This window comes from Falco punctatus (assembly GCF_963210335.1).
Source record: "Falco punctatus genome assembly, chromosome: 8".
Lineage (NCBI taxonomy): Eukaryota > Metazoa > Chordata > Aves > Falconiformes > Falconidae > Falco > Falco punctatus.
In genome coordinates, this window is record NC_137588.1 from 59,538,840 (window position 1) to 59,556,475 (window position 17,636).

At 41.0% G+C, this 17,636-nt stretch overlaps 1 protein-coding gene across 2 annotated transcripts in view; it reads left to right on the forward strand.

Annotated features, from left to right (window-relative positions):
- ADAMTS2 (ADAM metallopeptidase with thrombospondin type 1 motif 2) overlaps positions 1-17,636 on the forward strand; it is a 252,659-nt gene that overhangs the window by 195,756 nt on the left and 39,267 nt on the right. For both annotated transcript variants that reach the window (XM_080398419.1, XM_080398418.1), the window contains one exon: positions 7,027-7,110. In XM_080398419.1, coding sequence (XP_080254545.1) covers positions 7,027-7,110 — 84 coding nt within the window. The remainder of the gene's footprint in view (positions 1-7,026; positions 7,111-17,636) is intronic.

The window sequence follows — 17,636 nt, forward strand, 5'->3', positions numbered from 1 at the left end:
GTTTTTTTTTCCCCATTGAGGTCCCTGTTTTAGCTTTTTCTTGTATACTTTTTCTTTCTTCCTCCACAATATTCCTCAACTCCTCAACTACCTTGTTTTCAAATGCTGGCACTTGTCATCCTTGCATTTTTTTGGAAGAAGTCTACAAAAGTATGTAACTTTTTGGATTTTTTGGACAATTTTCAGGGGAAAAAAGTCTTTAATTTCCTTTCCATCCCTTCACTGTAAAAGATGTGATATTGCAGTATTTAGAGGTTGGCCTCTGTTACATCTGTGTAATGGATATATGGCCAAAATGTTTGCGATGCTAAACCCATCTCCTCAAAGGAGACAGGTGCCTAACTGCCATTCTTTCAAACAGAGATAGACTCTAAATAGGATTTATGCCTCACTTTGGGCTAGATTTATCTGAGTATTTAGTCATTTACCTGCCTTTGAAATCAGTGAGAATCAGTTTTAAAAATTAGCCCATGGGATTATGCCCTCCCGGACTTTAAGTGAACAGAACAAATACATTAAACAACTTTTCATTGGAATAATTGAAGTCAATGGGAGTTATGCAGCTGGGGGCTTTGGAAAGTCCCCGGAGTCTTTCACCTGCATCTTTCAGCACTACATATCTTTGAAATTGTGGCCCTGAGGCACTTTTGAATATGTTATCCATCCTTTTTAATAGGTTGAACATGATACTACTATTATAGATGAGATTTCTGCTTTCATATCTCTGGCTGATGAGGGATGAAGATTTGCAGGTACAGAGCAGCAAGTCCCTAATGAGAGGAAAGGGCAGAAATGCCATCGGTTTCTAACTGGCAGTTGGATGAAAACCTGAAAGCATGTCTAATTCAAGCTGTTAAAAAGAAAGTGATGATTGAATACTTTGAAATAATGGTGCACCCTGTATTCAGAATCATGCTTCTTAAAATAAAAAGCATTTTTTTTAGACGGGAAGAATATTTGTAATATAGAATTGACTGCATTTAAAAAAACCTAAGTAATTCATAAGCACTGATACTCATTATTTCAATTCAGTTCATTTCAATATGTACACTTCAGATCTGAAGGAACTCTAAGAAGTTCCACAAATAACAAATGCAAATCCAGGTCTATTCATCTGAGCGACTTCAGCTGTCAATAGTTGAATTGCAGCTTGTTTGAAAACTTCACTATATGCATGTGAGTTAATTCCATGTTTTGACTGTTCATTATAAACCAGTAGCTGTGGCTAGTGAGAAGAACAGTTTCTAAAGAGGCCTCATGAGATTATTTCTGTTCATTATCTTAATTGCCACACTACAGTGGAAGTTGTACTTGTGATTGGGTTTTGAGGAGGTCTTGCAGAACGCCCTCTCTGAACTCTTACAGGTTTTACTCGTTTTCACAGGGGTATTATTTCCAGTGTCAATTAGGTGAGCATTGCTCATTATTATTAGCTGGAATGTGCCTTGATGCCCTGTTGGACATAGCACAGAGCATCACACAGGTTTTTGTACCATCCTTGAAGTAGATGGTAGTTACAGATATTTTTTCCTTTACTCCAAATATCAACATGAACTTTAGCTGTAAAGGTTGCAGTCAGGAACTTTTGAGTTGTGACAGTGTGGTTTGTGTGATGGAGTATGGGTAATTAGTATCAGCTTTCAAATTTTGGATGCTTTTCTTAACCAAACCACTTAGATTTGAAGAGGTCATCATATTTATTACATTGAAACCATGCCCTTATCCCTTGTAGTACTATAATAAATGAATCTGCTTGATTATTTTATGATACGATAGTTGATTTTATTAAAGTGGTCTTGAGACAGTAATTCAGAAAAATACTGAGTCATTTGGTGCAAAGGTAATTTACAGTGTTTAGAGAAACTTCTCAGAACAGTGGTTTGTGGGCAAGAATAAGGAGTTCCAAGAGCCTTAGGGAGGAACTAAGAAAAATAAATTAGTCATGAAGTCAGAAAACAAAGTCTATGACCTTTCTAAAGCCAAAGTTATAGTCGAAGATGAGATAGAGACCCGTAACATGAAGCTACCCCGTGTATTGCCAACACATCTGCTTTGGGGAATGTTTTTCATTTTGATCAGAAGCAGCTAACTTGGACTTGGTAACATCTACTGACTCTCACACCACGGAAGGTAAATCAGGACTCGGACCCATATTTGCATACAAAATGCCAGATTCTTATCTCCGCTTCAGGATGTACGTTGCCAAGCTCTTCTAAAACTGCCTGTTGCCTGTGGTTTTGAGCAGAATGATAGATGTTTTCCAAATCTGAGATCACGGTTTGACCTTTTAGGTTTCATGTGTAGGGTGTGCTTTCATTATTCTTTTTTCCTTGTGACGCTCAACAAAGATTTCAGAAAAAAAGAGTTCTTCTCTGAGGAAATGAGGAAATGCCTTGTAAGGACTAGAAAGGGAGACTGAGAGCCCTGGATTTTGCCTGATGACTTTATATGTGACCATAGTTTATCTCACGAGAAATTGATGTAATGTTATTCCTGTGGGATTAAAATGAAGCTTTGGGAATGTTAGAAATGTTAGTTTGGGATCTTCAAAAGCATAAAGGAGGCGATGAGAATAAAGAGGATAGTGGCGTTTGAAGTGGGAACACAGAAAAATAAAGTGAGAGGGGAACACTTTTGGGAGTGTCAGATTACAAAACTTTGTGCTCAGTATCCACCATGACATTTCTGGTTCCTATTCTGTAATTCAAAACAGCCGTTTCTTACAGAAATAGACAATCACTGGATGCCCACCAGGCACTGAGGCTTTGCTGCAGATAATTATGATCTGATGAATGAGCTGCATCTCGGGCTGGGCTCAAACAATGGCTTGCCAGGAGCTCTGCCATCCCATGGGGAAGACATTGATGCTCTCCAGCTCCTCCGCTATCACTCTGGCAGAGATCCACACGTGGTCCCTGCTCCGCCCGAGAGCACGTAGCCATCGGTAGTTTCTGCAACAGTAGTTACATAAGGATGTTGGGTGATCAAAGAGCAGTCTTATTGGGTTGGATGGATCAGCAATTTGAGGTGACTGAAAAGCCAGATGCATAAACTGCATCTTGTATTGTGCCCTCTCCAAATGATGAGATATGCCCTCTGATGGCCGCTGTAGCTGGGTCAGATCCGTTTGAGGTTGATGGTAGCCAGAGGTGGAAACTGTGCGATGTCCGCCAGGGGTACGTTCTCAGGGAGCCTGGGGATGCGGTGCTCAGCCAGCCGTACGGCGCAGTGCATGGCACCGCAGAGGGTGCGCCTGGGGACGAGTTCAGCCGCGATGATTTATGGTTCAGTGGGATGGAGCCATGTTGTGATGAAGTGGGCTGTCTTTTGCATAGCAGATACTAACAAACTTTGCAATGCTGGTAACTCCTTCAAACTGCATGAATGACTTTGCCAATGACTTGCCAAAATATGCAGATAATTCTCCTGTTGTGCATTGGTTTAATTAGAGGTTCAGGGAACCACTTGACTTTCCCTGAAAATCCTGCCAGCTGTATCAGTAGGTAACCCACTCCACACTGAGACTAGCAAAACTGCAGCCTCTTTATTACTATTTGTATTATAGCACACTTCAAAATTCACTTGAGGGACTGGGCCCTGCTTTGCTCAATGTTAAAAACTTTACAGTGCTTCTTTTACTGATGCATCTCACAAATACTTAGCTTGTCTTTAGTTGGGGTTTTTGATGTATTGTATGTGCTTACTGTGCTGACTTGAAACTTGCTCAGGGCAGAAGAATTATAAAATAAGCAGGGAGGGACAGAAGAAAAAAATGAAGTCTTTGTTTTTCTTATGTAGCACCAATCTGTGCCAACCTGATTTCTAAACAGAAACTTTAAATAGAAATGCATGTTTTGCTTTGATTGAAGTATCCCAGAAAAATAAACCAAAGTTATCCCAAAATAGTTTGTGAACTACAATAGCCTGATGAAAGTCTCTTTACAGTATTCCACCATGCTTTGAATTCTTTGAGATTTACCCAGCCTTCTTCATCACCCTCTATAAATGCTGAATCACTGTAGGACATCTAACAAGATTTAATTCATTCACTGCCTTCAGTTCAGGAGCTGTGATTTTGGGACAGCCTCTGTGTACTTTCTTTTCCTATGCAGCAACATAATTTTAGACTTACTGATCTAAGAACAACAGGAGATCGACTATGATTTTTCTTCTGTTGATATAAACCAGGATGTCCTACTGAAGTACACGGAGATGCAGTGCTGTAAAAGTACTATGTAATTGTTTTCACACCGATGTGTATTCATTACACAGACATCTGAACACATATATTCATTATATTCATGATAATTTCTGCTTTGAAACAAACATTTCAGCAGTTGTGCTGGATCAGAGCCTGGAGCTTTCTGATACCGCGGGTTGGTTGGTCATTTTGTGCCCTATGCAATGAACTGCGTTAAATTAACTCGCTTTCCTGTTGAAAGGAGCAGGTAGAAATTTGGAGAATCTGAGCTAGGGATTGTGAAGGCCCTTTTGGTGTGTGCACTTTTCATGTACATTTGAAAGCACAACTTTCAGTTGCTTGAATCTCTTATCTTTAATAATTTCCTGAAACAAATAGGTGCAATTTACTCCGTGCTGAAAAGAAGAAAAGCATCTATTTCAGTATATTATCTATGTGCAGTGAGATACTTCTAGTAAAGCCACAGTTTGTCTTAGAGAAGGGCGCAGAGGGTTCAATTCAGCTGCTGTGTGAAGAGGGGTTGGACTCATCCTTATTAATGAAACCAAGACCCAGAGTTTTGAATTGACCCACTGTCTTGCAGAAAATCCAGTATTCCAAGAGAACTAAGCAGCTTTTTACAGCGCTTGTGCTTTTCTGTTCATTCACAGTTTGTTTGTTAGATGTCATTTGCAGGAACAGTCAAACAGTGTTTCAATTCTGTTCCATTAACGTTTTCAAGCCAAGTTTCATTTTGGCACGCAACAGCGATACGGTTGTTCCGTTACTCAACTATTGTTAAAAGAGGCTTAGGTTAAATTCTGGAAGTTAATGAGAGAGCGGTGTGCAGTCATTTGGATTGTGCTTTATGAACTAATTAAGTACTTATTTACAAGCTGTGTATACTGTCCTCTATACACAGGAGTTTTTGTTTGGTAATAATTTCATGTATATGTAATTTACAGCCTATTTCAGCCTCGTATCCTTAATGTGTGTGCTCTCTTCCCACTACATGAAGAGTGAGGCAAATTAATATCCTTGCCTCCCCTGACAACACGTAAGGGCCTTTTTCCTGGGTGAAAGAATTTTTGTGAAGCGATACGCATTTTTATGCTTTACCTCTTTATAATCTGTTTTTGCTAATGGTCCTCAAAGTAAAAGATATTTTTAAATACAGGAAAATAAATCTTATATAGATGTGTAAATAAATTACCTGATTTCCAAAGGTATTGTTTACAAAGCAGATCTGAACAGATCAGCAGCTTCTATGCTGTAATGTAAATAGTGGCCCCTGAAGCTGGTTGTAGCCATGGGTTCCTCACCCACCATCTTCTAGCCAAGGTTCTGCTCAGCAATGAGCAACGAGCCTGGATCCCGGGCATCCGACAGCACGTTCCCTAGGTGCCCAGGCAGATGCCTGCTCCTGGAGCCGCCGTCCAGCCACGCTGCCTCCTTACCACAGGCAGAGGATGCTCAGGACTTCCGAAAACTTGGGTTTTACCAGGCATAAAATTAGGATGGTATCCTAAAATATCCTAAAATAATGGATTAAAAATATCCAAAAATACTGATAAAAATGAATTAAAATTGACTTTAAACTGTCAGTGAGGATTGCTTAGCAAAACCTACACTGATGTATTTATTTTTAATGATTTTTATAGAGGTAAAAGACAGACCACTAAAACTAGGGCTGATGGAAGAAACAGGACATTATTTACTATGTTTCTAATGAAAGGTTTTCTGAAAGTTACTTACTAGCTTGTAGTAATGAATCTACTTTGTAGGAATAAATGAAATTTAGGTCCAGCCAGCAAAGCAGTCCAGTTTGGTGCAACCTTTACCAAGGGAAGGAGGTTTTAGGAAAGATGTTTGCCTTGCAGGGAAACTCATCTGCCTCTTCTAATTTGTAAAGCTAACCTCCTGCCGTTTGGCTGCGTCTCATGCAGTCTGCATCACCAAATACCCACACCAGCCTCTAACAGTTAATATTTGCCTAGCTTGCTGGTAGCAGTGTTTCCCAAGTAATCTTTATAACATCCACATTTCATTCTCTACTTCAAATATTTACAGTTTTCTTTTCAGTGTTCCTGCGGTGATTTCCCCATGTGCACGTTCAGTTATGTAGCTCTAGTGTGAAAAGAGAAGACAGTTTTTAATTTGCTGGCATTTTGTAGCTTTTGTTCTGCTTGCAAAGTTTAACGCTGATTAGTTTTGACACACAATAAAGGCAGCCCATGTGGCCAACCACACTTTTTGAGGGAGGTGTATCCTCTTGTCAAAGTGTGATGTGATGTAATGGGTCCCAGATGGGAGAGTTACAGGGTGCAGCTGAGCCCATCCAGCAGATGGCTCTCAGGAGAGAGGTCCTGTCCCTCTGCTCACTTGTCACCTTCCCCATGCACAGTCTGGCCCAGCAGAGAGCTCTTCAGGGTTTTGCTTGGATTACTGGGCTCTGGGCTGGGGACACACCACTGCCATGAGGTAGGGAGGAGCTGGGAATCTTCCCTCTTAGCATCAGTAGCTGTTGGATTAGCTCAGCTGCATTGTGTAGGTGCACTGTGATACGTCTAGGTATGCTTAGGCTGCCACTTAAATACCTGTTAATATGAAGTCTCTGATGATGTGTTGATTTTAAATGATCTCCTGAATTATGAGCTGTTGGGAGGCTACAGCAGAGTTTAGAAAAGAAAACATTCCCTCTTAGATTGGTGGAATTTTTCCTGTTTTATGTAGAATCACAAAGTGATCTTTGGCTTAATGGCAGTGCATAAAAGGTACGGCTGTATCACTGCTTTCATAGTTCCTTGTTGCCAATACCATGGTTAAAGTGCTGAACTCTTTTGCAGGTTAATGAAATTTATCATGATGAGTCCCTGGGTGCTCACATTAATGTTGTCTTGGTGAGGATAATCCTGCTGAGCCACGGCAAGGTAAGTAAAGGATAATTTAAATAGAGGACATCGATATCTCTGAACTTCATTCTTTTATGAACAGTGTAGTTACTGGTGACATGTATCAGCTTTGTATTTTAATTCATACACTGTCCTTACCGGTCTATGAATATAAAGAACTTCTATGTTTACATATATTTGTTTGTCTTTTGAACATCACATTTCAAATACTTTCAATTTCTTCTGGGTTTTCCCTGTGTCATTTTAAGCTGCTGCTTAGCTCTGGCAGTCTATCTTTTCAGATTTGTTTGAAATAATCCGTGAAACGTAGTTAACATTTTGGTTCCTAAAGAAAACACAAGGTGTTGTGGTAGAACTGTATGTAAGTGACAGTAAACACAAAAGCGGTTCTGCAAGATGCTGAGGGCTACAGCCTTATTCCAAGAACTCATTTAAACTTGTGCCTAACATTAACGGGACTACACATGTGCTTAAAGTTAGGTGTGAGTTCTGTGGGATAGGGGCCAGAAGGCAGGAGCTCTGCAGATCAGGTCTGTAATTAAGAACACCAAGGGTTTGTTCTCTGTTTCTGTGGAAGGGGTTACTCTACAGGTGAAACTCGGGTAAAGAGGAATGAAGTACTGAATGGTTTTCAAAAGTATTGAACTGTTCAGTACCTGTGTCCTGTTTTGCCAAATTAACATGAAATTCCATGGAAGCAGGAACAGGGCGATGTGACTATGTTGACAAATGCTTTGGTTAAGGACATGCAATTTTAGTGTGCTCTCATACAGCAGCATGCCCAGCTGCTCAAAGCAGAGTGTTAAAATCTGATGTACCTTTCTGTGATTGGAGTTGCTGGCATTTGCATGTTCATGTAACAAACCTGGGTTCTGGAAGACTCCGTGTGTGTTCATGCAAGTTCCTGAAATGCTATCAGTGAAGAGCCAGCACAGATGGTGTCAGTGGTGAAGCTCCACTGACATTCACCAGTTTACCCTGCTCGATACCAGCTAAGAATTTTCCTCCCTGGCACAAGTGAGGGAGGTCTGAATTTTAGTCTGGACTTTGCTGGAGACCGGTTACTGGATTTGGTTTGAATTGTTCTGCTGGAGCTTCCCCATGTGGGAACACACCGATCCATCTCTGCCCTTCCTGCAGTGATATAGATGATGATGTAGTTACATGCTTGGGATAAGCTTAATCAGATGTGTGTCCTAAAATAAAAGGTAAAAAAGGTCACATTTGTCATTTTGTGATCAAAAGTTCATGGTGTAGTTAACATTAAATTACAAAATAATTGAAATATCTTTGTGATTGCTGCAATTTGAGGGATTGCAGATTGACTAATCATTCTCATAAAAGTAGTAGTAGCAGCCAGCAGAATTAGCACATGGGCTAGTCACTTCTTTGCCGTCCTTATTTCGTAAGTATTTCATAATTGTTATGTGTGTCCGTCTTTAGCTCTACAGAACTGCACCAGTCTGAGCTCTGATAACGTCTGCCATTTTTCTGCTGGCATATTGTAGCTACTGTAGACCTCATTTAACCTGAAGAATCTTTATTTTTTTGTGAAGGTTTAAGTGTTGTCCATTGATAATTTGAAAGTTATCAATCTCATATTAATCCTCTTTAGGGAGGAGAGTGGGTGGAGCATGAAAACCTTCACTTCTTGGTGGGTCTTTGGCCACATCACAAAAATCACAGTTGCAGGCAGCATTATGTAATCTCCTTGTGGGTAGTCTGCTTCTGGGTTCTAGATCCATAATCTGCAGTGGACAACGTTTTAGTTCCTGAGTTATCCAGCTGGTTTCAGCAGGGCATAAAATAGAATAATTCTAGCATCACAAGCTTGCCCTAAATAACCATGAAGATAATTTTTCTTGCACTTCTGTATCTGATTCTTATTTACATGAAAGGCAATTTATGGCTTTCTGAAAAAAGTAAAATGAATGTAAAAGGTATCATTTCAGAGCTCCTCTGCATGGTGGTGTGGGGGCCTCCGTGCCCTGGCTGTATAAGAATACATTTTTTTTATGTTCATGTTTTTGAAGCTGTTGTTCAAAGGACTAGTACCAGGGAGTAGAAGGTGAGGAGGTTTCTCTTTGTAGGGTTGGGATTATTTAGCCGTGGAAAAACAGAGAGAAAAGGTGTGTAGTTCTTGCTTTCTGAACCTGTTCTGAGGAATTAGAACAAAGCCTTCAATATTTTACTGTCCCACACATCAGCACTAACAGTTTTTAGGAATAGATCTTCAAAGTGCATAATAAAAGGAAGGGCATGTGTACAAGTTAAGGCAGTGCAGGAATGAAGCAGCCTGGTTGGCTTCACAACATGAAAATATTCTCCCAGTTTTGTTTGGGTAAGCATTCCTTTTGAAAGCATGTAGCTGGTATCTTCAGATTAATTTGCTTCATTGTAGGCAATTTATATATATTATCAAGGGTGCCATTTAAATAATCATAATAATTGCATTATGGTTCTGTAATTGATGAAGTATGTACCATCACTGTCAGGTTTATGACAGCACTCTGAGCTATTGCCAATTCTCCACCCCTGAACAGCCTTCTACTGTAGTGTGGTTTTCTTTAAAAGAGGATTATATTACTTTATACAATATGTCATCTGTTGATAAGAATAATACGGACAATAATACTTGGGTTGCATAGCAACCAGCTTTTCAGTGGTTCTTGCTTGAAGGTACTCTGCTCCTTGAAATGTACTTTTTTAATATTTTCAAACACAGGCAACCGTACATCCAAAAGTTTCAATAATTTCAGTAATTGCATTAATTGCCCTGATAAGATGAAAAAATGGAAGATGTTCCTTGGTGATCACATGTTGAAATGACTTCAGGGGCAAATTCAGAAGAGCTGACATGGTTTTACTGAAATTAGGACTTTGTGTAGGTTATCGCCTCCGGACTTGGAGCGAGGGAACGGCAGCCAAGGCGTGCCAGGCTGGGACGCGGGCAGCGTGCGCAGGGGTAGGCGGACTGCAGCTACCAGCCCTTTCCTGACTCCCTACTTTTTTCTCTTAGCACTTCAAAATGAACAATGCTATCTGACATGCCAGAGCAACTGATGTGAAGGTTTGACCATGCCCGGCTGGTGCCCGCTCATTTATTAAAAAAGAAAGTGTTCTGCAAAGGCTGCTCCATGTCTGTGGTGGCTTCAGAAGCTGCCAGGCATTCGTCTGCTTTTCATTACTTTGACTCCCAAAGTCACAGGCTTTTTTAATGTGATGGGATACTTCAAGTAAGTAAACAGGGTACCTGTGGTGTATTTTTCTTCAAATGAGAAAAATATGAGCTGGCTTGCTTCTGCCTTCTTGACTTCAGTAGTAGGAAGATTGGTTTCAAATTTTGGAAACTGTGGATACATTTGAGATGAATATAATTCCATGTTTGGACAAATTATTCCATTTAGACCTATTTTGGTTCTAACGGCTCTGTAATCCAGCTAGCTGTAGAATACTCAGGGGAATAAGCAAAGCAACCACTATCACCAAGTGCAAAGGAGATGGCAAGAGATGAGCTGAGGATGGATTAAAAAAAACCCTGACTGGTTATTATGAATTTTGTTTGGAAACATTTAAATCCTGAGCACTACATAAAATCCTCTCATCGCCTCTTTGAGGTGAATGAATAAATATGATTATTCCCGTTTTACAGCTAAAAAACTAAAGACGTTAAAGTGTTATTTTCCAAGGCCACACAGAAGGCCACTGGCAGGCTGGGGATAAGACCTCATAAATTCCTGGCTCCAGCCCCATGCTCTGTCCATCAACAATGGTGACTTTGTGTGCAGATGAGCTGCCCTTGCACAGCGGCGGAGAAAAGCACACGCATTAGCTGGGATGGGTGTAATTAAGATAGTTATTAATGAAAAAAAAAAAGTCAGAAAGACTGTTGCAGGAACCACAGAGGTTTCAATAAATACAGCCACCTGAGGATTTTTGAGCATTATTTCTTGGGAAATGTGAATGTGGCAGGGCATGACACCGCTGAACTCTCCGTTGGAGCCACATGCACAGCTTGAGTCACCCATATTCCGACTGGAACAGGGTGGGATGGGCTGAGGGATGCTGTGTCTGCTCTGCACGCATCTGGGATGGCAACCATTAGGGAGCAAAACCCCACGTTAGCGATGAACGAAGGCTGGCCCCAGCACAAGTGGTTGTACTTGGTCAACTTGAAAGAAGAACCTGACCACGAAGGCAGAGGACCTTTCAGAAAGATTAGGGGAGGGAAGAAAAACCAAATGGCTTTAAGATGGCAGTTCAGGAAGAAGGTGATATGGGATGGATGCCTAAAATCTCATAGGAAAGGGCTGTTCAGCTGAAAAGGATTTTTCAGTTGTTTATGTCTGAGGTATTAGCAGAGCTCCTGTTGCGTTCATTTGGGACAAGATTTTACCTTCGATCTTTTCATAAAATGGTGCCGCCTTTATCTCTGCCATCTGACCTTTTCATGTCTAAGCTTGATGAAAGCAGGGAAGATGTTCTCAGCTCAGCCAGGATGGAAAACAGTGGTTTGGTCTGAGCCAGGTTTTTCTCTCAGTTTCCCAGAGGGTGGCACAGGTGACACAGCTGGGATGGAAGGAGAAGTCAGGTTTATCCCTTAAATCTGGTGTTCATCCTTAACATTTTGCTGTTGACCCTGACTGGAGGGAAAGGGATGGGTGCTCCCCTTGTCTCTGCTTGTCCTGAGAAGACATGAAGACTGGCTGAGAGTAGTTGTGCCTGGCAATGCAAGGAGTATGTTAGCTGTACGTTAGGGCCATAGAATAGCTGTGCTTGGAAGCACGGCTGGCATCATCTAGTCCAACCTCCCTGCTCAAAGCTAGGTCACCTAGAGCAGGTTGCTTGGGACCTTGCCCAGCTGGCCTTTGAATGTCCTCAAAGGCAGAGACTCCACAGCCTCTCTGGGCAACCTTTCCCAATGTTTGGCCACTCTTACGGTAAAACTACAGTAACACTCCTGCATTTAAATGGAATTTCTTATCTTTCATTTTGTGCCCATTGCCTCTTTTCCTTTCTCTGGATACCACTGAGAAGACTCTGGCTCAGTCATCTTCATTCTCCTCCTTATAGATATTTATATACATTGACGAGATCCCCCTGAGCCTTCTCCATCCTCTCCTTGTACTAGAAGGTCACTAATGTGAGTTGAGTGTCTTAGTCTTCCACTGACATTGGTAGATGACCCCAGCCTTTGGCCATCTCCAGTAACCGTTTCTGCACAGGCTAAGTTGCAAGGCCAGAACCTACATACTACAAAGCATTTTGGCTGCTGTTCGTATTTTTGCACTGTTTTCATATGTCTAGTGTGGGGATAAAGATGAGAGGAGATACTATCACTTTTGGGTTTTATCTGGGTAAATTGTTGAATTGGCTTATTTATGTATTGGACTCATAGCTTATAATTTCCCAGTGTGTTTTTTTGGGACCTTGAAGACTGTAGAGCTGGCTGATAGATAAACAGTACTTTGTATTCCTGATCTGCTTACATTTATACAGAATTAGAGACTGAAAAATGTTTACAAACTGCTGCCATAAGAAAGCTGTACAAATCCTTTGAATGCAAAATGACAGTGTGCTGAATGAGTTATTTTTGTTAGTTCGGTTGCCATGGTCACTCAACAATTATATTTATTTATTTATTGCTTGTCTTGTTCAGGATGAGGGAAGAATATGTAAGATCTAATCGAATATCCAATAAACAGTAGAAGTGCCAAGTAGAAGCAATGTAAACAGTGTGTTTTGCAGAGACTTTACACATTCAAGAAGGGAAAGTCATATGTTAGATTGTTTCCCAAATATGCGCATTGCTATGGTCCAACTTTTGCTACCATGGTTTGAAGCCTAGCGAGTTAAGCGCATTTCTCCTTCTTCTGGAGCTACTGAAGAGCAGCAGAGCCTTCTCCGTTGGTACTCTTGGAGCACCACCTAATGGATGAGTTAGGAAAGGTCCTTTTCCAGCAAGCTTCTGACCAGCCTAAATTTCTTACTTAATTCAAGTACTTGCTCGTCAACACCATCGCGAAGTTGTACCCAGTTAAGCCAAATGGCAGATGAATAAAACGGCCAAGGAAAGCTGCTGTTCTGTGTGTGATACCAGTGTGTCTTTCACATGTATGGGCGACGTGAACGTTCTTGAAAAGTTTGGGTAGAATATAGACTAAATTTGCAGTTTTCTTCTAAGTAGCTTTGAAATTGTTAAAGAAAAAAAATCGGCATATTTCTTACTTGCCAAACAACCTCCACAAGTATTTGAAGGACCTTCCAGTCAGCTTCATAAATGATGGTCTTTGTAACAGAGAAGTGAATATCACACAGATAACTTCCCAAAAGACAAGGCATGTAGCAAAGAAGGCTCAGAGGCTTCTGGATCTATGTAGTAACGACTTTCAACCATTTCTCACTGCCCTGCTCAACCGCTTTGTACAAATGGTAATTGCAACTCCATTTTCTTCTGTTTTTGTTTAGTTTTTTTCTGCTGCTTCCATCTAAGAAGGAAGGGAGTAGAGAAGAAATTAAGGCAGAATCGAAAAAGAAGAAAATGGAAAGGCTTTAGTAGATGCTGCATTTCTGAGAGCAAGCATCTCAGGTGGTTCTCTAGGGCAGAATGTCCTCGTAACCCTGTGTGGTGTCTCCTTGCCTGGGGGATGTTCTCCCAACTGAGGCCTTCCCACTTCTTGGCTGACATCTCCATCTGTTTCCATCAGCAGTTCTCTGAAATGCCCACGGATTTTTTTGCTTTTCTTGCTGTGAGAAGGAAAGTTTCTCTTTCCATTGGCAGTTTTCCTGCTGATCAGCTGAGTAATGCTCTCCACAGGCCTGCTGTCCTGTTTGGAAAGAGGTCCTTCCCAGCCAGGTCTGAGCTCCCAGCCAGCTGCAGGACCTGTGTCTTCCTGACAGTGCGGGCCCTTTGCTGGCCGACAGTAACACCTACACCTCCAGATGCAGCCTGCTAGCCCCCAGACTTTCTCTGTTTGCAGTCTGACAAAGAGGGATTTTACCTTTACTTACAGCCCGTATTACTGTACACAGTTCATCTCTTTTCCTCCTTCTCCTTTCGCTTCGTCCATTCGGTAAGGGGCTGGGCCTTTCTGAGTCTGATGAAAGCTCCCCATTGACTTCCAACAGAAAATAATATCAAGTGTTATCTGATATCTCTATGAGAGTAAATTTTTTGGACAACATCCTTACAAAACATATTACATCTGCCCTGTCTAATAACAAGCTGTGCCTGGTCCCATGATTTCCTAAGCTCCTTCCTTGCAGGATGACAGTGTTTATCTGTGAAGGCGAGGCAGCTGGAAAAGGGAATAAAAATTCAATATAAAGACATGTCTGGCTCAGGAAATCTCTGATCTAAAGACCACTGGAGCCTTGGAAGTTATTTGGAGGAAAATACTACGTTATACTTGCACTCCTCTAGTTTCCTTCCCGGGGCACACCACTGCCTACTATCAGCAGAGGACTGTGGCTGATGTGGTCCGTGGGCTGAACCAGAGCAATTGTGAAGCTGACTCGGACCCTAGACTGGCTGTTCCCCGGCCACGCAGTACTCACTGTTAGTGCTGTTGGAGCCTTTCTGATTCGGAAGTCCTCGACAAATTGCAAAAAGTAGGAATTTGGGGCAAAATTTGTTGTGAATCAAGTGGGTTTCTCTTTTCAGGCTGCTACGTTACAGTGAAGGAAGATGAGGGATTAGCGGGCAGATGATTTGAGCGCTCAGTGGACTTTAGTACTCAGCAGGTAGACTGAGTTTTTCCTCTTACTCTTTGGAAGTCCTCCTCACTGACACAGAACCTCGACTTGCTATGTAGATCTGTAGCACATAGACGCTTAAAATAATTACTTCCTACTGGATGCCTTGTTTCCCAACTTAGAAGAGCAGTAAGGCTCAATTTTACTTGCCACATTTCTGATGCTAAAATTGTGTCATTGGCAAAGAAGTCAAGCCGTCAGCTGAAACATGTTTTATAGACTTGTGCATTCTCAGTTTCCCCTCTTATGCCAAAGGGATTTTCCTCATTTTCCCCATTGTGTTGGAGGAAAAAAAACCCACAATGCTCCACATTAACCAGTTGGTGCTCCTTCCATTTGCCTGAAGACAAACTCTGAAATCACTGTTTTGATAAATAAGCATTGAGATGCTCTTGGACTAAACCAGTGGTTTTGCTCTCGGAATTGACTTAAGTATATGGTAAAACCAGTTGTTGACTCATGCCAGATGCCAATGGGATGCCCGGACGGTGGGAGCTGCTGGGTGCGCTGCGGCAGGCTGGTCTGGCAGACTTGCTGTTCATCAGAAAAGTGCTGCGAGCTGCGGCATTGTTCATTCAGAGACTAATCTTTCACTTCTGTGCTGGAGTCCACCCGCAGGGTTTCAGTTTAGTGGGAAGGGAAGAGGTGATATATGACAGAGGAAAGCTGTAAAACAGCGGTTATTTGGAAAATAATGACTTTTTTATATTCTGTGCTTGTTTACTGATCATGCAGAGATTTCTTTGAAAATATTTGGATACCCTTAAATAAAACACATGTTGATAGTGTGTATTTTTTGTTTGTTTTCTGATCAATGCATCTTACACAATGCAGTGATTTTCATTTGGTAGAAGGTACAGGAGGAGGTCATTATGAGACAAAGAACTATTAGCAGATGATACACGTGACTTGAGATTTCTCAACTTCATTTTACAGCATTCTTTGCTTTTTTCAATCTTGCAGTAAGATTTCTCACAGAAGTCCTTGAAGGATTGATTTCTTTTGTGAAGCTTTGGAGAAATGAGAACAACATGGAGATGATGTAGATTGGTTTTTTGTTTGTTTGCTTGTTTGTTTTTGTTTTACCACTGATGGATGTTATTAATGACCTCAACAATGGTAAAACCTTATTTAACTGAATAGGATTTTTGCTTGAAGAGCCAGGATTTTACCCTGTAATAGTCACTCAAAGTTTGTTTAAGTCTGTTCCTATAAATATACGAAGATGCAATAACGGTACCACAACTGTCCCACCATTTAAATACAGTTATTTCCAAGGGAATTATGGCTGGAAGCAGTATGATCCAGCATGGGATTATGTTACAACTTTTTTATTCCACAGTGGTATCAGAATCCAAACTGTGCCTCTATTTGGTTTATTAATTTGTTTTTCTGAACATTTGCAGGATTGTAATATCCCAGTTTTGCCAAAATTAGACCTCGGTTTGGCAGACTTCTTTTCTTTTTTATCAATTCCAGTTGTTTTTTCACAACCCTTTGAGGATTTTCTTTTTCATGTAGTCAATACTCCGTGTACTTCAGAATGCGCTCAATTAGAGGACACGTCAAATACATCTGTATTTAAACACAAACTATATTGCTTCTCTTATTTTTGGCCCAGGCTAGGTTTTGCTCTACATTAAGTATTTTGGAATGACAAATGCTTACAGTACAGTATAGCATGTAAATTGTAGTGGTTTGTGTTATGATTACAGTGTTGTCATGGAAATATAATTTTTGCAAATGAAAAGCCAGGGTTTACATATGTAGTTCTTACAAATCCTGGAAGGCCTGGGATGGGTCAATTAGTCATACATTTTATAGCATCCCACATACAATAAGCTTTCTTAAGTCTTAGCAATGCGCAGTATTAAGTTGAATTAGCTGGGAATTCTTAAGTACTGTTTTGAAAAGAGGTAAATCTAGTAAGTGGATTTAAAAATACCTTTCTCTTTCTTGTTCAAGAGAATTGTCCTTTGCATCGCACCTAATGTTAGCTCATTTGAGTCGGCTAAGCCATGTCGGCACACCACCAGTGTAATGTGCGGTTTATAGGGAGAACGGTGTACCACAGTGGGCTAGCTTCTGAACGATCTTCAGATAGGGAATGGGATAAAGAGAATGCACTTTAAAAGGCAGTCATTGGGAAAGTCCGTTTCTGAAAGTACTGATTCAAGTACAGCTGAAAAAAGTCCACTTAGTTTTTACCTTTACAGAGCACCCAGTAGTGTTCAAAGGGCTGACAAAACAGCCCTAACAGCTCGGTTTCACGTCAGAAGTGGCTGATGAAGCAGGGCAGGGTGCTGGCTGGCTGCTGCTGTTGCGATTTGCTTCCCTTGACCATTAGGCATTACCCGTCCCCATGCTGGGTTTGTCTCCACCAGCCAAGAGCTGCTGCAGTTCCAACAGGGGCGTGGGCTCCATCCAGAAATTGTATGTCCAGACTGGAAGCAATGGTGCAAACTGGTGCCAGAGTGGCACAGAAATAATAACACTCAGCGCAATACAATATCAGTTTTGTCATTAAGATGTCCATATTTTTATTTTTCTTCTGTCACATCTTTTTTTTTAATTATTTTGGTATAACTTAGACCTCATTAAACGAAGAAACCACATTTAATCTAACTGGGAACTTGAGCTGTTTTCTTATTTTCTTGAGCCAGTAAATTTTTTTCTCTGAAATGTAATTGTCTCTTTATTAAGAACAAACTTGTAATGGAAACGGGGTGTTTAGTCAAGTGCCTGAACAAGTTGGAAAAAAATTGCCGAAGCTTTGAATAAACAGCTAT